The sequence below is a fragment of the Schistocerca piceifrons genome, chromosome 2, assembly GCF_021461385.2.
Source record: "Schistocerca piceifrons isolate TAMUIC-IGC-003096 chromosome 2, iqSchPice1.1, whole genome shotgun sequence".
Lineage (NCBI taxonomy): Eukaryota > Metazoa > Arthropoda > Insecta > Orthoptera > Acrididae > Schistocerca > Schistocerca piceifrons.
This window is the reverse complement of record NC_060139.1, coordinates 75865711-75890562: the sequence shown is the minus strand read 5'-3', so window position 1 is coordinate 75890562 and position 24852 is coordinate 75865711. Positions and strand designations below refer to the sequence as shown.

Below are 24852 nucleotides of genomic sequence, written 5' to 3'. Positions count from 1 at the left end.
CGAGCAGCTTTGAGACTTGAGTATTACTTTATGACAACAGCACGCTGCAGCTTTTCGTTTCTAAATGCTGCAATGTGGGCGCATATTCGACAAATAGCTCCTTTGCAGTGTGCACTTTCACAGTTCTGCTATTAGTGATGGAAGCAGCAAGTGTATGTATTACGCCTGAGCTGATCACAAACCCACTACGTTTGCTGGTAGAAAAGTGTCTTTGTAGAGTTCTTGGAAACTTTCTGGCACTGTCGATAAATTTGAAGAGATAACTAACTGAAGGTAAGTGGATATAAATAATTTATTTGCGTAGAGTGTGTTATATAGGAGTAAATTTAAAAAAAATTTTAGTGATTAGAAAGTGAAGAAATTATTATTTCCTAGAACATAGGGCTAACTTTGTGACAGCACATATAGCTGCAGAAACAAATGTGACGATTGAGATTGCAGAAAATAAGTCTCATTAGTGAAATTAGGGACATATTTAAATATTCTAGTAAAAATACAAAGTTTTATTTCGCTTTGCAATTTTATTTCTAAATATACAGTTGTTCAGAATATTGGGTTAAATGTGTAGTAACTGTTTCTTCTTATACCACTGAACTTCTGAGTTTGGTGTCTAACAGTTTGATCTAATTATCTTGCTTAGAATATACTGTGTTAAATGTAAATGTTGTCACCCGTCTGTTTCTTCACCAGTTCTGCTAAAGAGATGTGTAACTAAGTGTGTAAAACTTTTGTCTAAACACCTTCCTCAATGAAGATTTTTTCTTATTTTTTATTCTGATTTGTTTCTGTGAGGATAAGTCTATAATTGTTTTAATTTTAAGAAAATTGTAAAAATAAATCTCACTAAATTGGCAAAACGTTGTGACAAATGTTTTCTGTTTATCGATAAAACAAAACTCATAGAACTTGCCAGATCTGTAACAAAGTTATGACTGTATGTCATAAAAAACAATAGGTCAGCCTATATTTTTAGCAGATGACTTTGCTTTCCCTGTCTTAGACAGGGTCTCCGAATGTTGAATGTTGTCCTCAGTGGAAGGGGGGGGGGAGATAATTTTGTGACAATTAATATTCGAAATTCTGAATTAATATTCTGAAACTCTGAATATCTCACTTGATTTCCTTCGAGATTAAAATTAAAGGATGAAGATAATAAAATTGCATGTGTACAGAAATAAAATGTCGCATTGCATACACTCTCAGACAAAAGAAGACGCACCATGAACGAATTATCCGAATTGGACTGAAATTGGGCCACAGGTTGACCAACGAGTTATTGACTTGCGCAATTTGTGAAGCTCTTTCTCTTTAATAAATCACCCAATCTTTTTCGAATTGTAGTCATTTGTTTGTCTGTACGTATAAGTCACACCTCCAGTTTTCCGTCTAATTCGGATAATTCCTTCGTCGAGCATCGGGTTTTCTTTTTCTTTTTTTGTCTTAGATCGTATTTTTGAAGTTATATTACAAAAAGAGCTAAAAGTGTCACAAGGTTGTCCATTTTTATTATAAGTAAACGCTTGGCAGTAGAAACATAGGATGTTGGGCAAATATGATACAATAAGAGTATTTACTCTGTCACCCATACTCGAAATCGAGATGTCTTCACCTGCTTTAAGGAATATTATTTTTCAAAATACCTATATAGATCAAACAAAACTTTAGAAGGTAAACCATTCTATGAATTCTTTGATTCAAATCTACTGTTAGAACAGCGAAAGGGAAACTGGAATCACAGCAAATTTCAATGTAATAAACCAAAACAATTCCAGGATTGACAGGTGTCCAAAGAGAAATGCAGAGATACACACTGAGATAACAAAACCTGTGGGGCACCGATATGCATGTATACAGGTTGCTGTAGTATCGTGTACACAAGGTATAAAAGGTCAGTGCATTGGTGAAGCTGCCACATAAATCAATTAGGTAATTTATGTAAAAAGCTTTCCGACTTGATTATGGCCGCACGACGAAGAATTAACAGACTTTCAACGTGAAGTGGCAGTTGACACTAGACGCATGGGGTACTCAGTCTGTTATAGGCGCCTGGTTCATATACCCATTCTGACTGCTGTTCATCGGTTCATGCACCCATACTGACTGCTGTTCACCGATTCATGCACCCATGCTGAATGCTGTTCATCGATTGATGCACCCATGCTGAATGCTGTTCATCGATTGATGCACCAATGCTGACTGCTGTTCTTCGATTGATGCACCCATGCTGACTGCTGTTCATCGATTGATGCACCCATGCTGACTGCTGTTCATCGATTGATGCACCCATGCTGACTGCCGTTCATCAGTTCATACACCCATGTTGACTGCTGTTCATCGATTCATGCACCCATGCTGACTGCTGTTCATTGATGACGAAGGCTGTACGTTGCACCCCAGTGCTGTAACTGGACGGCCACTGCGTGGTAACTGTTGGCCTTATCAGAAGAATCACGTTTTATGCTCCACCAGACAGTTGTCTGTTGGCGTGTACAGCTTGAAACGCCTGAAAGTAAACACCCTGCAACAATCGTCAGAAGGATCCAGACCAGAGGAAGGAGCATTTCAGTATGAGGTGTGTTTGAGTGGCATTCCCTGTGTGATCTCGTCATTCTGGAAGGCACAAAGGATGAGCACAATTATGCATCTATACTTGATGACCATGTCCTCCCCTACATGCAGTATGTTCCTCCTTGGGCCAATGGCACCTACTGGCAGGACAGTGCAAGGTTCACACAGCTTCCATTGTACGTGCGCGGTTAGAAGAGCATCTGGATGAGCTTACTGTACTCCCGTGGTCACCAAACTCTCCAGATTTAGACCCAATCGAGAGTCTGTGGGACTATCTCGATGGGGCTGTACATGGCTGTGTGCGCCGCCATCTTGGCGGGTGACCTTGAACGAGTTTCGCTCGGCCGCCGCTAGGCCTCGGCGGATCGCGCTAAGTTTTAACTGAGCGCGATCCGCAGAATTGCTCGACATCCGGTGCCGCCATTGCGCTTTATCAGCGCGCTACTTGCTGCCGCACCCTGTCTTATCAGTAGGTACATCCGCTATAGAGGCAGCTGCAGTCTCATTCGACTCGAGGCAGCCGCACTAAGCACACAGCCATGCCTTACAGGAGGAGAAGATATTATAGGAAGCAGGGAATGCCAGTGTATAAAACTGTGGACAGTTTTTCATTTGTACCTAATAATGTTGTTCAAGAAGAGCTTCTTACAGGTCCTATTACATCTGTAGGATCTAAGATTAATTTCTCATGTACCACTACAGAGGTTGTTACTGGCAATTCTTGGTTAACAATTGCTATAGTATGAGGAAGTGATAAGCCTTTATTAGGCTTAGAGTCCTACTAAACTGAGAAACCAAAAGCAGCTGACCACAGCACATGCTTCACATCCCTGTCGTCACCTTCCAGAATTTCACCGACTCTCTCCCTGCACATCTTGCAACGGCCCGCGCTGCAGTAGGTGGTTATTCAGGCTTATGACAGATGTTTACATTAATGTGATTAGCTAGTGAAGCAGTATTTCTGTTGTACATTATTTAAAGCGGCTTTTATTGTGATGAAACCAGTTTGTATTCTGGTTAGTTACTTGAAGTCTAGTAATATAAAGCACAAGCCAGTTAGGCATTGATGTTACATAAACTGATGATGATAATACACTCCTGGAAATTGAAATAAGAACACCGTGAATTCATTGTCCCAGGAAGGGGAAACTTTATTGACACATTCCTGGGGTCAGATACATCACATGATCACACTGACAGAACCACAGGCACATAGACACAGGCAACAGAGCATGCACAATGTCGGCACTAGTACAGTGTATAACCACCTTTCGCAGCAATGCAGGCTGCTATTCTCCCATGGAGACGATCGTAGAGATGCTGGATGTAGTCCTGTGGAACGGCTTGCCATGCCATTTCCACCTGGCGCCTCAGTTGGACCAGCGTTCGTGCTGGACGTGCAGACCGCGTGAGACGACGCTTCATTCAGTCCCAAACATGCTCAATGGGGGACAGATCCGGAAATCTTGCTGGCCAGGGTAGATGACTTACACCTTCTAGAGCACGTTGGGTGGCACGGGATACATGCGGACGTGCATTGTCCTGTTGGAACAGCAAGTTCCCTTGCCGGTCTAGGAATGGTAGAACGATGGGTTCGATGACGGTTTGGATGTACCGTGCACTATTCAGTGTCCCCTCGACGATCACCAGTGGTGTACGGCCAGTGTAGGAGATCGCTCCCCACACCATGATGCCGGGTGTTGGCCCTGTGTGCCTCGGTCGTATGCAGTCCTGATTGTGGCGCTCACCTGCACGGCGCCAAACACGCATACGACCATCATTGGCACCAAGGCAGAAGCGACTCTCATCGCTGAAGACGACACGTCTCCATTCGTCCCTCCATTCACGCCTGTCGCGACACCACTGGAGGCGGGCTGCACGATGTTGGGGCGTGAGCGGAAGACGGCCTAACGGTGTGCGGGACCGTAGCCCAGCTTCATGGAGACGGTTGCGAATGGTCCTCGCCGATACCCCAGCAGCAACAGTGTCCCTAATTTGCTGGGAAGTGGCGGTGCGGTCCCCTACGGCACTGCGTAGGATCCTACGGTCTTGGCGTGCATCCGTGCGTCGCTGCGGTCCGGTCCCAGGTCGACGGGCACGTGCACCTTCCGCCGACCACTGGCGACAACATCGATGTACTGTGGAGACCTAACGCCCCACGTGTTGAGCAATTCGGCGGTACGTCCACCCGGCCTCCCGCATGCCCACTATACGCCCTCGCTCAAAGTCCGTCAACTGCACATACGGTTCACGTCCACGCTGTCGCGGCATGCTACCAGTGTTAAAGACTGCGATGGAGCTCCGTATGCCACGGCAAACTGGCTGACACTGACGACGGCGGTGCACAAATGCTGCGCAGCTAGCGCCATTCGACGGCCAACACCGCGATTCCTGGTGTGTCCGCTGTGCCGTGCGTGTGATCATTGCTTGTACAGCCCTCTCGCAGTGTCCGGAGCAAGTATGGTGGGTCTGACACACCGGTGTCAATGTGTTCTTTTTTCCATTTCCAGGAGTGTACATCCGGATTATTAAGTCCAGTTTACTGCCTAGCACAGCTTAAATAATAATTATCCCTGGCAAGCATCTCATGTTTTAGTGTACATATATCTTACTACATTAAAGTGTATGGCATGTGTTTAACTTCAGTTTCTGTATACTGTAGTCAAGTGACCCATTGGCACTCGTATCTCTAAGGTGCACGTACCACCTGCACAGACCTGAACTTACATTGAAGCGCCAAGGAAACTGTTATAGGCATGCCTATTCAAATACAGAGATATGTAAATAGGCAGGATACTGCGCTGCTGTCGGCAACGTCCTTATAACACAACAAGTGTCTGATGCGGTTGTTAGATCAGCTACGGCTGCTACATTGGCAGGTTATCAAGAATTAAGTGAGTTTGAATGTGGTGTTATAGTCAGCGCACGAGCGATGGGACACAGCACCTCCGAGGTATGTATGAAGTGGGTATTGTCTCTTGTGACCATTTCATGAGTGTTCCGTGAATATCAGGAATCCGGTAAAACATCACATCTCCGGGATCGATGCGGCCGGAGTAAGATTCTGCGAGAACGGGGCTACGACGACTGAACAGCATCGTTCAAAGTGACAGAAGTGCAACGCTTCCGCAAATTGCTGCAGATTTTAGTGCTGGGTCATCAACAAGTGTCAGCATGCGAACCATTCAGCGAAACTTCATCGATATGGGCTTTCGGAGCTGATGGCCCAGTCTTGTACCCATGATAACAGCACGACATAAAGCTTTACACCTCGTCTGGGCCCGTCAACACTGACATTGGACTGTTGATGACTGAAAACATGTTGCCTGGTCGGACGAGTCTCCTTTCAAATTGTATTGAGCGGATGGACGTGTATGGGTATGGAGTCGACCTCATGAATCCATGGACCCTGCATGTCAGCAGGGGACTGTCAAGCTGGTGGAGGCTCTGTAATGGTGTGGGGAGTGTCCAGTTGGCGTGATATGGGACCCCTGATACGTGTAGATACGACTCTGACAGGTGACACGTACGTAAGCACCCTGTCTGATGATCTGCATCCACTCATGTCCACTGTCCATTCCGACGGACTGGAGCAATTCCAGCAGGACAATGGGAAACCCCACATGTCCAGAATTGCTACAGAGTTTCTCCAGGAATATTCTTCTTAGTTTCTGGCCACCAAACTCTCCAGACATGAACATTATTCAGCATTCTGTTCAGAAGAGATCTCTCCACCCCCTCGTACTCTTACGGATTTATGGAGGGCCCTGCAGGATTCGTGGTGTCAATTCCCTCCAGCACTATTTCAGACATTAGTCGAGTCCACGCCAAGAGTCGTGCTGCGGCTCTTCTGCGTGCTCGCAGGGGCCGTACACGATGTTACACAGGTGTACCAGTTTCTTTGACTCCCAGTGTATTTGTTGTGTTGATGGGTGCTCTTGTTGTGGAGGAGCTGATTATGAATTTTTATTTCTTTTGAAACCCGTCTGTGTATCAGTTCTGCTAACAAGGGAACCTCCCCATCGCACCCCCCTCAGATTTAGTTAGAAGTTGGCACAGTGGATAGGCCTTGAAAAACTGAACACAGATCAATCGAGAAAACGGGAAGAACTTGTGTGGAACTATGAAAAAATAAGCAAAATATACAAACTGAATAGTCCATAGCAACATAGGCAACATAAAGGAGAGAGTGAGCTCAGGAGCGCCGTGGTCCCGTGGTTAGCGTGAGCAGCTGCGGAGCGAAAGGTCCTTGGTTCAAGTCTTCCATGGAGTGAAAAGTTCTCTTTCTTTATTTTCGCAAAGTTATGATCTGTCCGTTCGTTCATTGACGTCTCTGTTAACTGTAATAAGTTTAGTGTGTGTTTTGCGACCACACCGCAAAACCGTGCTATTAGTAGACGAAAGGACGTGCCTCTCAAATGTGAACCGAAAACATTTTGATCACAAAGTCATAGGTCAACCGATTCCTCCACAGGAAAACACGTCTGATATATTCTATACGACACTGGTGACGGCATGTGCGTCACATGACAGGAATATGTTGTCGACTCACCTAACTTGTACACTTGGCGAACGGGTAAAAAGATTCTTCTACCTTGCCCGATTTAGGTTTTCTCGTGGATGTGATAATCACTCAAAAAAAAGTGACCGCATCGGACGGACGGACGGACGGACGGACAGGTAATAATTGTCCGAAAATAAAAAATTAAATTTTTTACTGGTGGGAATACGTGAACCAAGGACCTCTCGTTCCGTAGCTGCTCATGCTAACCACGGGACCACCGCGCTCCTATATTCGCATTGTCCTTGATGTTGCTTATCTTGCACATGAATTACTCAGTTTGTATATTTTGTTTATTTTTTCATAGTTCCAGACAAGTTCTTCCTGTTTTCTCGATTGGTCTGTGTTCAGTTTTTCAAGGCCTATCCACTGTGCCAACTTATAACTAAATCTGAGGAGGGTGCGATGTGGAGGTTCCCTTGTAAGTAAGCAAGTATTGAAAGCTGTAACTGAAGTGTGTTACTTTATTTAACTTCTCTATAATTGTAATTGCCTAGTTCCAGCTGTAACTTTTATGCTCACAGTTTTTAAATATTTTCTTTTATTGAATGGCCGGTTCAGACTACTCTGTTTAAACAGTATTAAATTAACTGGAATACGTTTTTAATGTGCCAAATTTCGTTTGTGGAGACCTCTGGAAAATAAAAGTAGTTATTGTACGAAAATCTTACACTATTGGCGCCCCTTTCCTACACGTCTCCTGCTCCATGCAGTTGCCACCTTGGTAAGTATATTGCACCATATCGGATATCTTTCATTACAATGATATATCATGCCTATATTTAACTGAATAAACGGGCCAATAGCTAAACGTACACTAGGCTATTCTGATCCCTTCACGAGACCACAAGAGTACCCCTCTCCAATCCTCCTGCACACAAAACCACTCACACATTTCGCCACGCTTTTATTTCTGACATTTGTTGAGTGCGTCGATTACTCATGTCACCGAGTCAAATACACTCAGCGCTTGCTGTGTTCGTGGTGCGACAACATACTTATCAAGACACTTCTTCACAAGAAGTACCTTCATCCTCTTTTTCGTTTCACTGCCAAACCAGTATACGTCACTTTTCGATTGTAGCTGTAGACATAGCGATTGTGTAGATTACTAACAATAACATTGTACAATGTAGTGAAGAATGTGAGACATTGCGTGAAATCTTACCCTCAACATGTCAGCTGTGAAGAGATCGTTTGCTCGAGACACCGTCTGCAGAGCATCACTGAAATCTCCATCAGGCATTTTTTCGAAAATCTGGAAGGACAAGGAACAGTAATTTTAAGATTATGCTCATAAGTTCAAACATAATGTGCTTAGATCATATTTTAAAACGACAGGCTCATCAGTATACAAAGAACGGTGATCAAACATGCTTCGAATTTTGAAGACAGTTTGACTTGGAAAAATCAGAATAAAAATTTAGCATCGCTGTCGGAATGATTTGAGAAAATCAGTTAACCAGTTTCCGGTACAAATATTAATTAACTACCATTGGCCATGATTTCAATAATTGTGAAATTGTCTTCTTCAGAAGTACATGGATCTATGGAGGAAAATTTTTACAATATAGCTGAAAAGAATTATTGAGATGTAAACGATGTACAAAACCACTGGATAAAAAAATAATAAACAAAGTTACCTAGACGTAAAATCACATATTCGCGACGACAAATTTCAGAGCAAAGGAGTTCATGTCAACTAACATGGTATGTGTGGCCATCCGTTAAAGAAAATTGCCATTGTAGCTGGGTTAAAAGTAAAAGTTTTCACGTTAAAATGCATACGGAATTAAAATTCTGTGAAACGGCCCACATGTGGCAAAATGATGCAAAACATTTTCTTAATACATCCATTTACTTCTGAAGAAGACAATTTTACAGTTGCTGACACATTGATCAAGGGGTGTTAACAAACTTTCATACTGGCACTGGGTGGCTGATTTTCTCAAATCGTTCATTTACATTCACTGTTGTTGAACAACAGCTATGTTCAAAACATACAGCAGTTACTGATATGGAGACAATAGAATGTGTAACTGTGTGTAAGCTGATCAATATCCCACTGATAAAAATCTACAGGATATTTCGTGAAACTATTTTCCTCCACCTGCCTGTCATGGTTAAAATTGGACAGGGAATTTCGAACAGTTATAATCTCGAACAGTCAGAATTTCGAACAGTTACGTGAGTCACTTTATGCACAAATGATATGGTTATTTTTACTAAGCTGATACAGTGACATTAAAATAATGCTCCTGTACAGTCTGAAATAAACCGTGAGGGCTTGCGTCAGGCCGGAAATTTTTGTTCTACAACTTTGTAATAATTGTTTCGAATAATGAGAAGACAAACGAAAGACTGGCAGTGAGAGAAACATAACACTGGTAAAAATTCTCCCGTTGTGTATGATCGCAAGACGAAAGGTTCTTTAAATTTTGAAGACGATGGATTGTTTTATCGTAACGCAAGTCCAGTGACTTTATACCAACAGCATCGATGTTTTCACATCTGGAGAGAGCGAGGAGTGTAAAACAATACCCATTGTTTACGCCACGTATCTGCAGCAACATCTATACTCTGTTAGCTACCTAACAGATGGTACCATGGGTACCACAATTTTTTCTACCTATCCTGGTGCAGTCCCGAATGGTTACCGGAAAAATACCATAATATAATAATAATGGTCTGACAGTGTTGGTAATACACTACTGCCCATTAAAATTACTACACTACGAAGATGACGTGCTACAGGCGCGAAATTTAACCGACAGGAAGAAGATGCTGTGATATGCAAATGATTAGCTTTTCAGAGCATTCACACAAGGTTGGCGCCGGTGGCGACACCTACAACGTGCTGAAATCAGGAAAGTTCCTAACCGATTTCTCATACACAAACAGCAGTTGACCGGCGTTGCCTGGTGAAACGTTGTGGTGATGCCTCGTGTAAGGAGGAGAAATACGTACCATCACGTTTCCGACTTTGATACAGTTCGGATTGTAGCCCATCGCGATTCCGCTTTATCGTATTGCCCCATTGCTGCTCTCGTTGGTCGAGATCCAATGACTGTTAGCAGAATACGGAATCGGTGGGTTCAGGAGGGTAATACGGAAAGCCGTGCTGGATCCCAACGGCCTCTTATAGCTAGCAGTCGAGACGACAGGCATCTTATCCGGATGGCTGTAACGGATTGTGCAGCCATGTCTTGATCCCTGAGTCAACAGATGGGGACGTTTACAAGACAACAACCATCTGCACTAACAGTTCGACGACGTTTGCAGCAGCATGGACTATCAGCTCGGAGACCATGGCTGCGGTTACCCGTGGCGCTGCATCACAGACAGGAACGCCTGCGATGGTGTACTCAACGACGAACCTGGTGCGCGAATGGCAAAATGTTTTTTCTATTGAATCCAGGTTCTGTTTACAGCATCATGATGGTCCCATCCGTGTTTGGCGACATCGCGGTGAACGCACATTGGAAGCGTGTATTCGTGGTCGTCGTACTGGCGTATCACCCGACGTGATGGTATGGCGTGCCACTGGTTACACGTCTCGGTCACCTCTTGTTCGCATTGACGGCACTTTGAACAATGGACGTTAACATTTCAGATGTGTTACCACCCGTGGCTCTACCCATCATTCGATCAGCAGGATAATGCACGACCGCATGTAGCAGGTCTTGTACGGGCCTTTATGGATACAGAAAATGTTCGATTGCTGCCCTGGCCAGCACATTCTCCAGAGCTCTCGCCAACTGAAAACGTCTGCTCAATGGTGGCCGAGCAACTGGCATGTCACAATACGCCAGTCACTACTCTTGATGAACTGTAGTATCGTGTTACAGCTGCATGGGCAGCTGTACCTGTACACGCCATCCAAGCTCTCTTTGACTCAATGCCCAGGCGTATCAAGGCCGTTACTACGGCCAGAGGTGGTTGTTCTGGGTACTGATTTCTCAGTAACTATGCACCCAAATTGCTTGAAAATGTAATCACGTGTCAGTTCTAGTATAATATATTTGTTCAATGAATACCCGTTTATCATCTGCATTTCTTCTTGGTGTAGCAATTTTAATGGCCAGTAGTGTATTTACACTGAAGGCTTCGTAAGCCGGCTAGGGGCTATCCGACTGCGAAATCCTGTAGCTGAGCACCAGAGTATTGCTGGCGTAGTCTTATCACTGTGGTACTGTTAGAATGTTCCCACATGCGCCGTTCTGCGGCCCAGTGGTGACCGCATCACTGGTAACATTACAAATATGGCTACCGGGGGCCTCTCAAGACTCGTCGGGCGCTCTTCCCCTGATGTTTCGACAGATATTTGCAAATTCATTTTCGCAGTTTGTAGCTGGAATGATGCCAAACAAATACCGCTCATCTCATCTTTCATGCGATTCGTGTGCCGCCCTTGCTCTGCCCTGACTGCTACCAGCATGCAGCAGCGCTATCAATCGCTGCTGTGGTACTCGTCATTCTTCCTGTTTACTGTCCTTGTTCATGTACAGGGCGTTTCAAAAAGAAAGAGCAGATTTCAAACATTTATTTCTCAAAAACTACAAATGATAGAAACACAATTCCAACGGTCCTTCACTCAATATGAGTACCAAATGTTACACAACAAATATCAAAACTGTACCTCAATATGAGCACCATTTGTTACACGACAAATATCAAACCGGTATCTCATTTCTTGCCACACACGACGCAACTGGTCTTTAGTTACCGAATTCACGGCCGCAACAATTCGATGTCGTACCTCTTGAAGAGTAGCGGGCATAGGTGGGACATAAACACAGTCCTTTATGTACCCCCACAAATAAAAATCGCAGGGAGTAAGGTCTGGTGACCTGGGAGGCCACAGACGATGACATTGATCTTGTGCTCCTGCTCTTCCAATCCACCGTCCTACAGGTTCAGAGAAGTGTGGTGGGGCGCCATCTTGCATGAAGATGAAGTGATTTGAATCTTCCTGAAGTTGAGGAAATAGCCAGTTTTCTAACATGTCCAGGTAAATGGTTCCTGTGATAGTTTTCTCCATGAAAAAGAAAGGTCCATAAACTTTGTTTACCGAAATTGCACAAAAGACGTTAACCTTTGGTGAGTCTCTTTCATGTTGAATAACGTCCCTCGGAGTTTCACTCGCCCAAATTCGTACGTTATGCCGATTAACTTTACCAGAAATGTGAAACGTTGATTCATCTGAAAAAATTAATCGTTCGGCAAAATTGTCCTCTTCCATGTCCTGTAGAATTGCAGTTGAAAATTCGAACCTTTTGTTGTGGTCGTCAGGACGCAATGCTTGCAATAACTGCAGTTTGTACGGCTTCATGTGCAGACGCTTACTCAGAACGCGCCATACCGTTGTTTTAGACATGTTTAGTTCGTGACTTGCCCGTGTCGTGGATTTTCTAGGGCTCCTTTCGTAAGCTGCACGGACACGCTCGACATTTTCATCCGATGTGCGTCGACGACCCGTGCTTTTTCGCTTGCAGATGCAACCATCTTCTACGAATCTGTGATGCCACTCATAAATTTGCTTATGACGAGGCGGCTGTTTGTTGAATTGACGGCGGAATGCACGTTGCACACCAACAATGGACTCTAACTTTGCAAATTGCAGCACACAAAATGATCGTTCCTGTGGTGTCGTCGCCATTTTCCTACAAACAAACGCCAGCGCCACTGCGGATTTGCATGGAACTTCTGCGCGGACCATTGAAAAACTTTGAACCTTTCTCTGACAAGAAACGTTTGAATTGTGTTTCTATGATTTGTAGTTTTTGCGAAATAAATGTTTGAAATCTGCTCTTTCTTTTTGAAACGCCCTGTATATCGGTGAAAAGGAATATTACGCTAGACTAATTTTGCGGCTGCTCTTTCGAATGGGCACGTAAAATTCCGCTTTAAAAATCATTTTGTATGTGACGTGTAACCTCCCCCTCACTTATCGACCTTAATGACAGTGAAAAATTAAACCGCGTGTACCTAATGGAAATTTGGGAAAAGCAATCGTCACCGAAGTTAATCTATCGGTAAAGAGGGAGGAAAGGGTTACATCTAATTGAAAGGAAAAATGCAAATGAAACTGGTGGGAATTAATTTTGAAAAGGGGTAAAGTTAATAAAGAAAGTAAATGTGCGGCCGTTACGTTAACAATTAACTAGCGGTAATTAGATATTTGAGATTTGGGGGAAATCACGGTCGCCAGTCCTAAGGACAATTACTATAGTAACTGAAAAAGAAAGGTTATTACACATATAATTAACACTAGAAGCGTGGCAACTGAAGGTTGACACGTGTAGTGTGAAAACTGAAAGTTTGTCAGAAGTAATAAATTTCGCTACACCCTGACTTAATTTAGCAAAAGAATTAATAACCGGAAAATCGAAAGTTAATTTAGTGACTGAAGTTAATAGTGAGCTTTCTTTCTGAAGCACATCGAAATCCAGTAAAATACGGTTAGTCTTGGACTACCTCAACAATCATTTCAAAAGCAACTTGACTCTACGCAATTTAGAAACAAGATATTTAACTTTGAACTTGAATTAAATGATTCTGAACTATTAACAATAGTAAAATTTAGTACGTACCAAGCTGAGCTGCAGTCACAGGTAAGCTAAAATATGCTAACAAAACTCGCACTCTAAATTTGTGCTCGTGTAACCTAAATATTGTAGCCAGCTACTGAACTTTGAAATTAAAGCAGTGAAATCTAATCATATTATTTTAATGCTGGCGTTTGAATTTCAACGACACTCGGGTTCATTTCGGAAAAGGAAGGGACCCTGCTTGGCAATGAAATTGGGACAATGAGCAACAAAGGTTCATGCTAAGTTGCTGTAATTTTGCGAGGCAAATGGAACAATTTGAAAAGCTGAGGTCTGCCATACAGTTCTGAAACTTTACGTGCTTTTAGTCTTCCTTGTTGGTTGATTGAAGGTTTGAAGCCGTCGATCGAGGAGGTGGCGACAGTCACTCATTGTCGGCCGTCGCTGTTGCAGAAGCTGGATGTTGGCGCGCCTTCTTCTCGACACGGTCACCAGGCGAAACGGGCTCTTGATGTGCGCCAGCTAATGCTTCCCGTCCGCGACACCATGTCAGAAACTATCATCGCGAGTCGAGCGCAATTACATGCTGCCAAACCCCGAAAGCGCGGCAACTCGCGGGAGCGTCACACAACACACCTGCTCCACTCGCTACTCCCGCCAGACTCTCACTGCTCTGCCCGCGCTCCACGCGGCAGAGTTAACACTACCAAAGATCCTAAACACTTTGATTCGTCACACGACCTATCGACGTAATCGTTCGATAGCAGTTTTCCCTAGGCAAGACCCAGCGTAAAAATACAAATAATATTTACGAAACAAACCAATTATACATCGACATGAGTGCATAAATATATATATACAAACAGTAAAACAATTACAATATATAAAGAGACAGAAATGTCATATCTTGAGGTAACAAAACAAGGAAAAAAATAATAGTACAATAGATGGAAATAGGAGTATATGCATTTCCGGCGTTACAGACGGTAAACATTCTGACGTTTTCCATTCCCACTGGGCGTCGCATCTAACATATGACGAGCAGTATTTGTTTGGGTCAACACCACACACAGCTTCGAAAAACGGAATTGTAAATAACTGCCGAAACATCAGAAAAAATGGCCTGATGACCCTTACTACGTAGTCAATATTTTAGAGTTTTGGGAGAAGACAAAAAGATACACTCTTTTACGTGACAAAACGGTCACTCCCTCCCGGAGTCTATGAAGGTTTAAAGGCTAGTTATGTTCACAGACGGTGTTCAGACTGCTTTGTGGCGAACGTCATTTTAGAGACGTTGCCACACCCTCACATGTGTCTTTTTATGAGGGGAGACAAAGTGTTTGGTGGACGAGACACCGATAGACACCCCAGAAGATGTGGTTCCTCGTTTCGCTAATGCCGCAGCCCTTACTTATACACCAGATGGTTTTGAGCTTGTTAGGCAATCACTTGCACGGAAATACCTGTTGCGCCTTAATGTAAACGGACATCGGAAGTTCACTGAGGCTTTTTGCAGATGATGCTGTGGTGTATCGAGAGGTTCTAACAATGGAAAATTGTACTGAAATGCAGGAGGATCTTCAGCGAATTGACACATGGTGCAGGGAATGGCAATTGAATCTCAATGTAGACAAGTGTAATGTGCTGCGAATACATAGAAAGATAGATCCCTTATCATTTAGCTACAAAATAGCAGGTCAGCAACTGGAAACAGTTAATTCCATAAATTATCTGGGAGTACGCATTAGGAGTGATTTAAAATGGAATGATCATATAAAGTTGATCGTCGGTAAAGCAGATGCCAGACTGAGATTCATTGGAAGAATCCTAAGGAAATGCAATCCGAAAACAAAGGCAGTGGGTTACAGTACGCTTTTCGCCCACTGCTTGAATACTGCTCAGCAGTGTGGGATCCGTACCAGATAGGATTGATAGAAGAGGTAGAGAAGATCCGGCGGAGAGCAGCGCGCTTCGTTACAGGATCATTTAGTAATCGCGAAAGCGTTACGGAGATGATAGATAAACTCCAGTGGAAGTCTCTGCAGGAGAGACGCTCAGTAGCTCGATACGGGCTTTTGTTAAAGTTTCGAGAACATACCTTCACCGAAGAGTCAAGCAGTATATTCCTCCCTCCGACGTATATTTCGCGAAGACACCATGAGGATAAAATCTGAGAGATTAGAGCCCACACAGAAGCATACCGACAATTCTTCTTTCCACGAACAATACGAGACTGGAATAGATGGGAGAACCGATCGATAGAGATACTCAAGGTACCCTCCGCGACACACCGTCAGGTGGCTTGCGGAGTACGGATGTAGATGTAGATGCAGAAACATTTGCAGTTACATCGTTGAAACACTACAAAATTCTCTATACATCTTTTCCTTTAAGGTGGATCACCTAAAACTTGCACGGCAAATCTTACGGAAATGGAAGTGCTATTGATGTGCGGTTTTCTAAAAATACTTTTTTCTGCAAACATACACTTTTTCAACGGGACAATGCCTACTGACACTAGAAAACTTAAAGTAGGCTTAAGTAGAATGTCAGTGGTGTTTGTTGAAGGAGTCTAGTGCGTATGATTCTAGTGCTTATCGTTTACGAGGTACGATGTGTTGAAAAATCTCCACACCGACACTTGTTTGTACCATTCAACCTGTGTAGTCGCTAGGGACAATACTGTTATGTTTGCTTACAGTGTGCTTGTGTGTTTCTTGCGTGCATTGCGACTTGCTAGTAGTTAGCGCGTGACAGTCCAAGCAGTAGTTCGTGAGAGGACGACGGCACTTACCATTGCAGAAAAAGGTGACATAGGTGTACGGAGAGTGTATGACATCTACATCTACATGATTAGTCTGCAATTCACAATTAATTGCCTAGCGAACCACATTTCAGCTACTTCTGTGCCGTTCCACTTACGAACAGCGCGCAGGTTCAAAATGTTTCAAGTGGCTCTAAGCACTGTGGGACTTAACATCTGAGGTCATCAGCCCCGCCGGCCGCTGTGGCCGAGGGGTTCTAGGCGCTGCAGTCTGAAACCGCGCGACCGCTACGGTTGCAGATTCGAATGCTGCCTCGGGCATGGATGTGTGTGTGATGTCCTTAGGTTAGTTAGGTTTAAGTAGTTCTAAATTCTAGGCGACTAATGACCTCAGCTGTTAAATCCCATAGTGCTCAGAGCCATTTCATCAGTCCCTTAGACTTAGAACTACTTAAACCTAACCAACCTGAGGACATCACACACATCCATGCCCGAGGCAGGATTCGAACCTGCGACTGTAGCAGCAGCGCGGTTCCGGACTGAAGCGCCTAGAACCGCTCGGTCACAACGGCTCAGCGTGCGGGAAAATCGAGCAGAAATTTTTCCGTGTGAACTCTGATTTCCCTTATTTTATTATGATGGTCATTTTTCCATATATAGGTGGGTGCCACTCTGAATTGAAATTTGGTGATTTAAATTTCATGAGAAAGTCCTGCCTCAGCGAAAAACGCCTTTGTATTAATGACTGCCACCCCAATTCGTATATCAGATCTCTGCGCTATTTCGCGATAAAATAGAACGAGTTGCCCTTCTTTGAACGTTTTTGATGTCTTCTGTCTATCCTATCTAAGGCGGATCCCAAATCGCACAGCAGTACTCCCGAAGAGGGCGGACAAGCGTAGTGTAAGGAATCTCTTTAGAAAACCTGTTACAATTTCTAAGTGTTCTCCTAATAAATCGCAGTCTTTGGTTTGCTTTCCCCATAGCTTTATCGATGTGAACGTTACAAGTTAATTTATAAATGATAGAGCGGAGCAATCAGCCGTCCTTCTTTTTTTTTTTTTTTTTTTTTTTTTTGCAGGTTTTATTACGCAAATTCAGATTTAGGCTAGTGCCTAGCCATAATCAATGCACTATTTCTTTAATCTCGATGCATGTTAGTTCCCTGAGTATTGTAGAGTATTCAAAGAACTGTGACTGACGCCCGATCAACAGGGAACTAACATGCATCGGGATTAAAAAATAGTGCATTAATAATGGTTAGACACTAGCCGAAATCTGGATTTGCGTAATAAAAGCTGCAAAAAAATAAAAGACTGATTGCTACGCTCTATCATTTATAAATTACATAACAGTCGCTGAGTGCACCTACTTTCCTAACGGACGGTAACCTGATGGTTACAATTTAAGTTATTCGTAACTATAACCGCTAAGTATTTAGTTGAGTTTACAGCCTTTAGATTTGTGTTATGTATCGTGCAACTCGTGAGGCAATACTGACCTTATGACTTATCTTAGAAGAAAGATTAAGAAAAGGCAAACCTACGTTTCTAGCATTTGTAGACTTAGAGAAAGCTTTTGACAATGTTAACTGGAATACTCTCTTTCAAATTCTGAAGGTGGCAGGGGTAAAATACAGGGAGGGAAAGGCTATTTACAATTTGTACAGAAACCAGATGGCAGTTATAAGAGTCGAGGGGCATGAAAGGGAAGCAGTGGTTGGGAAAGGAGTGAGACAGGGTTGTAGCCTTTCCCCAATGTTATTCAATCTGTATATTGAGCAAGCAGTAAAGGAAACAAAAGAAAAATTCGGAGTAGGTATTAAAATTCATGGAGAAGAAGTAAAAACTTTGAGGTTCGCCGATGACATTGTAATTCTGTCAGAGACAGCAAAGGACTTGGAAGAGCAGTTGAACGGAATGGGCAGTGTCTTGAAAGGAGGATATAAGATGAACATCAACAAAAGCAAAACGAGGATAATGGAATGTAGTCAAATTAAGTCGGGTGATGCTGAGGGAATTAGATTAGGAAATGAGACACTTAAAGTAGTAAAGGAGTTTTGCTATTTAGGGAGTAAAATAACCGATGATGGTCGAAGTAGAGAGGATATAAAATGTAGACTGGCAATGGCAAGGAAAGCGTTTCTCAAGAAGAGAAATGTGTTAACATCGAGTATACATTTAAGTGTCAGGAAGTCGTTTCTGAAAGTATTTGTGTGGAGTGTAGCCATGTATGGAAGTGAAACATGGACGATAACTAGTTTGGACAAGAAGAGAATAGAAGCTTTCGAAATGTGGTGCTACAGAAGAATGCTGAAGATAAGGTGGGTAGATCACGTAACTAATGAGGAGGTATTGAATAGGATTGGGGAGAAGAGAAGTTTGTGGCACAACTTGACTAGAAGAAGGGATCGGTTGGTAGGACATGTTTTGAGGCATCGAGGGATCACAAGTTTAGCATTGGAGGGCACCGTGGAGGGTAAAAAATCGTAGAGGGAGACCAAGAGATGAATACACTAAGCAGATTCAGAAGGATGTAGGTTGCAGTAGGTACTGGGAGATGAAGAAGCTTGCACAGGATAGAGTAGCATGGAGAGGTGCATCAAACCAGTCTCAGGACTGAAGACCACAACAACATCGTGCAACTGAGATTTAGAGATTCCTTTTAGTGTTCATATGGATGGCTTCACACTTTTCATGATTTACAATCAATTGCCAGTTTTTACTCCACACTGGTATCTCGTCTAAATCATTTTTTAATTCGTTTTGATTACTGTTGGCTTACACGACTGTCAATGGCGGCATCATCTGCAAACTATCTAAGAGAACTGCTCAGATTGTCTCTTACATCGCTGATGTAGATCAAGAACAACAGAGACCCTATAACACTTTCTTCGGAAAAGACATATTATTTCCGTTTTACCCGATGACTTTCCGTCAGTTATTACGAACTGTGACGTTCTTGACAGGATATCATGATTCCAGTCACACGACTGGAATCAACCATCTGAGCAGTCATTTATGAACCTATTCAATTCGTTACGTGACAGTGGTAGTGTAACACCTAGATAATGTGACGGAAGGGAACAAGTAACGATGGAAGAGGGGCACATTAATGTTCTTGCTGCTGTTGCAGTTGATCCCCACATAAATTCCTGCGCAATCGTACGAGGAACTGGCATGATTTAGGCAAGTGTTCTACGCATTCTCCATCGATATAAGTTCCATTCCTATCACATCTCTCTGCATCAAGAGCTTCATGGAAACGATTATGAGAATCATGTTAATTTCTGTACATGGACGTTAAGACAGGATACACCAGATGTATCACGTGTCTCGTTTAGTGATGAAGCTACATTTACCAACATGGTCAAGTAAACAGCCGAAACATCCACTATTGGTCTGTTGACAGTTCACGTTGGCTTTGTCAGGTGGAGCGTCAGAGTCCGTAGAGTGTAAACGTGTGTTGTTGGATGGTGAACCATCAACTCATAGGCCTGTTTTTGATACACTGAACACTGAACACGCACAAGTATCACAGCCTCCTAACAGACCATCTTCCACGGATGATAGGAGTCTTTCCTCTGCAGACTAGGAGGAACCTCTGGTACCAACATGATGGCTGTCCAGCCCACAGTGCACGAAGCATGTCTTCACGAATTGTTTCCAAATCGTTGGATTTGGCGGAGAGGACCTGTACCGGCTGGCAAGTTTCGCAAATGTGACGCCGGTAGACTTTTTTCTGTGGGTAAAGCTGAAAGACGCTGCACACAACGATATACCAACTACTCTGGACGACAGGCAACGACGTATTACTACAGCCTGCTCGGACATCTCCGCTGAAATCACGGAAAACCTAAATCATGTTAAACTTCCTGGCAGATTAAAACTGTGTGCCCGACCGAGACTCGAACTCGGGACCTTTGCCTTTCGCGGGCAAGTGCTCTACCATCTGAGCTACCCAAGCACGACTCACGCCCGGTCTCACAGCTTTACGAGATACTGACAGAAGTAAAGCTGTGAGACCGGACGTGAGTCGTGCTTGGGTAGCTCAGATGGTAGAGCACTTGCCCGCGAAAGGCAAAGGTCCCGAGCTCGAGTCTCGGTCGGGCACACAGTTTTAATCTGCCAGGAAGTTTCATATGAGCGCACACTCCGCTGCAGAGTGAAAATCTCATTCTAAATCATGTTATCTGCAATGTTGGGACGGTCATTGTAGATGCTGGCTGACCCCAGTACGTAGAAGTGCGAGAGGATTCAGGTACGAAGAGCAAATGCCGGGATGGTTCTATTACAACGGCTCGGCCGATTTCCTTCCCCACACGACTCAATCCGAGCTTGTGCTCCGTCTCTAATGACCTCCATGTCGCCGGGATGCTAAACCCTGAAAATCCTTCCTTCCTTCTTCCACACTTAAGTGCTACGGTCAAACAATTCGTCTATACCATACTCCTGCGCAAGAAAATGGCAAGCAATCATCCTGTTATCTGGCACATAAGATCTGCTCACCTTCATAAATTGTGAAACTGATAAATTGTAACTGAAAATGTCTGCAATATAAGTATTATAATGCAATCAAGGGGCTGATATTTGTAAACTAGCCTCCAAATGCATTACATAATTACAGTTGCAGTAAGTGATTTCAAACTGAAAGGTCATTTGATTATCTTTTCTACAGAGCTCAAAAAGAGCTCTTAGACAAATGGCAGAATAGTTCCTTCCTTAAACTTCGTAACAAATTAAAAGTGAACAGCCGAACATAAGTCAAAACCGGGAATTTCCTTTCCTTACATACGAAAATTCCCTCGCGCACTTAACTGGATAGCAACCGCGTGAGAAAATGTATCGGAGATAAGTGTTAGTCACGGTTGTTACCGCACTGAACATTTCATTTTGCAGCGGAGTGAGACATAACTGTGTGCTGGGCCGTCACCGAAGCACTGTCTATCGCGGAGAATGTTCTTACCGATTGAAAACTCCAAGTAACATTCACGAAGCTCCTGGCACTTGGAAGGATCAGACTAAGACGGTGCTGATACTCCAAAAGAGATTTGATGGTTTCTAATAACTGAAGGTAAAGTCATCTAGTATGTTACGTAAAGCTTGTCATGTCACACTCCAGTGCCATCCACATGACCGACGTTTCGGCCTCTTGGCTCGAATCATCTTCAGGATCTTTTAGCGTTCACGGTTAGCTGAAACACTTCGTTATGCATGAACACTAGAAGAAGCTGAGTGAGATCGAGCAGAGGGGTCGAAACGTCGACCATGAAGTGTGATATGACGCGATCTAGAATCCAAAAACATTTGCCTTAAAAGACAACGCTCACGAAGTCTGCAGAGTTACATAATTTCTAATAATCTTCTTGGTGTATTTAATAGCAAAGCACGTACCGTGACTATCCTCCTCTTTCTTAATGTAGCATGCATACTGCATCCAATTTTTTAATGTTTTGCCTGTTCAGAAAACAAACCAAACTCGTGGTGCTTGTTCTACCATACACTTTACAGCACGTGCTTTCAGTGCATCACTTGTCTTGGCTTCTGTAAGTTCCAGCAGGGCTAGAGACAGCTGTGTATCGCAGTGTCAGCATTTATTCGTCAAATAAATGTAATTTTAGTTTGATTTTCGTAATTTTGGACTAGAATATGCTTATAACATGCTGTCATACGCTGATGTACCCTACTCCACCGAGTAAGTGATTTCTCTAATTTACTAACGTAAATGATATTCACTTTGAAAATGTTCTAAAATTTTGGTGACTCACGACATTCTTTTTAAATTTATTATTTTAATCTTATTTGTCCCAGAACAATGCACTGGCCATCAATATAAACTTTTCACACAGTCTAAGCTCACGGATGAAGAAGCTAAGCAAGACTTTGTCATCGAACTACTGTTTTCTCGTTTAAATCACCTGTGATGACAGCGTATTTTCTCGGTAATAACCTTTCCGTCACACATCAAAACTGACAGGAAACGTATGTAACTCAATGATTCGAAAAATGTCAAAACGAAGACAATCATTAAATAATATCCCTTTGGTATAAATGACTGTTCTCATATTCTCGTCCCACAAGCCATTTTCTACACGGTGGATTTATCTAGCTACTCTATTCGCTGCTGGAGAGAAACAGGAATGATATGCCTATTATCTCACCCCAATTCCTTTTATACTGTCGAAGCGACACTTTCAAGGATATTAGCATTTGAGACAAAACTGTAATTCTGCACGAACACAGCAAGTCGGAAATGGAAGCCTATATGTGAACCGTATTTCGCAATCCACCCCGCCTTTTCTACCCAATTCGCAAGTTTTACAAGGGAAGAAAGTCTCCCACAATCCCTTGTATTATGTCTTTCAATGATTCTCAAGTAAAATTAAGGGCCATCTTCCTACCGTTATTGAATTCGAATTTACCATACGACTGTATTGTATGTATACCAAAGACGAATACAGATTGTATAACGCTACATTCTAATTAGCTATCTCTAGTGAAGATTCACTATAGCATTATAGAAAGGGCTTTACTCATGTCATTTGAAACATTCATTGCATTTCACATGACTTCGCTTAGTTCTCTGTACTTCAAGCAGCTGAACACTGTGTCTGTATGCGTAGTCGATTTACTAACGATGTACTCGTAAGTCAAAAGAAGCTCTCTTCTACCCATTTTACTGAAATTATTCTAATGCAATTGGACTAGGCACTTAAGATATGAAGCGTAGATAGCTTTTTGATCAATGATGACTCCATCACACTTTTCTTTGTGCTAGGAAGAAAGAGTTTAACGTCACGTAATTACATACAAGTGACACCACAGCTATTTGGAAAGAGATTTCCATTTTCTTCAAGAAACCAACCCAATAATCACTTCAAATAATTTAGACACACCCTGATTACTTAAGTCTAGATAGCCGAACGGTTAATTCAGAATGTGAGGTCAGTGCTTAAATAGGGAAGACTTCGCTTACAGAAGAAAATCCGTCGTCATCAAGTTGAAATCAGTCTGACCTATTAAACTTCCTGTCAGATTAAAACTGTGTGCCCGACCGAGACTCGAACTCGGGACCTTGGTTCGCAGGAGAGCTTCTGTAAAGTTTGGAAGGTGGGAGGCGAGATACTGGCAGAAGTAAACCTGTGAGAACGGGGCGTGAGTCGTGCTTCGGTAGCTCAGATGGTAGAGCACTTGCCCGCGAAAGGCAAAGGTCTCGAGTTCGAGTCTCGGTCGGGCACACAGTTTTGATCTGCCAGGAAGTTTCATATCAGCGCACACTCCGCTGCAGAGTGAAAATCTCATTCTGGAAACATCCCCCAGGCTGTGGCTAAGCCGTGTCTCCGCAGTATCCTTTCTTTCAGGAGTGCTAGTTCTGCAAGGTTCGCAGGAGAGCTTCTGCAAAGTTTGGAAGGTAGGAGACGAGATACTGGCAGAAGTAAAGCTGTGAGGACCGAGCGTGAGTCGTGCTTCGGTAGCTCAGATGGTAGAGCACTTGCCCGCGAAAGACAAAGGTCCCGAGTTCGAGTCTCGGTCGGACACACAGTTTTAATCTGCCAGGAAGTTTCATATCAGCGCACACTCCGCTGCAGAGTGAAAATCTCATTCTGGAGTCTGACCTATTGTTTGTACCAACCACTACCGTAGATGGGCTTGTTACACTGGCTCGTCTTTAACATCTTTTTTTACATTGGTTGTATGTAGTGAATCTGTAACCTGACATATGTCTTCCTATTGGCGCACTTATAACTAGACCAAGGCGAAACGAATTCTCAGTTATGTGAATAGAACAATGCCCTGTTTTGATTCTTGGGACAAATTATGAATCAAATAAAAATCAGGAATTTTCACAATCCGATTTCTTTATCCTCTCCAGAGAAGTAACACAAAAAATAGACAAAAATACACGATGGAGGTACTGCACCTCAAACAGATGTAAAAGCAGCTTTGTCCATCCAAGCATATACTTTGCTTGATCGAACAATGAAAATGAGGGTACCATCATGCTTACATCGTATGAGATGAATAATGGTTATTTAGAACGTATTAACAGTTCATTTGGCTCCAGAGTTTCCGGATAACAGACTTTTCAAATACGACCAACGTTATGAAATCCGAATTTGCTACTAGACTCCTAGTGTCGATAGTCGTTGTACTTACTCAATTGGAGTCAAGATACAACACAGTCTCTGTCGTGATGCCAGCCAACTGAAGAGCGTGTGGAGACCGAGATGCTATTTCAAGGACCTGGCGGAACCTTTTTTCGTCTTTTCCAGAACAAGCTACTGACGTAATGCGCAACAAATTACACGTGTAGTTTCCTTAAAGTCACTGATGCTGAGTGGTACAGCGTTTTTTATATCGTAGCGTCATCCTGCTCACAACAGGTATTTCGCAGTACCGATCTCT

The 24852-nt window shown here is 43.2% G+C and overlaps 1 protein-coding gene across 2 annotated transcripts in view; it reads right to left on the bottom strand.

The window, feature by feature from the left end:
- Nucleotides 1-24647, bottom strand: part of LOC124777212 (serpin B8-like) — a 99183-nt gene extending 74536 nt beyond the window's left edge. For both annotated transcript variants that reach the window (XM_047252526.1, XM_047252527.1), the window contains exons 1-2: nt 24604-24647; nt 8298-8387 (exon numbers count right to left, since the gene is read on the bottom strand). In XM_047252526.1, the coding sequence (XP_047108482.1) occupies nt 8298-8375 (78 nt within the window). In that variant the 5' untranslated portion in view covers nt 8376-8387; nt 24604-24647. The remainder of the gene's footprint in view (nt 1-8297; nt 8388-24603) is intronic.
- Nucleotides 24648-24852: the final 205 nt, after the last annotated feature.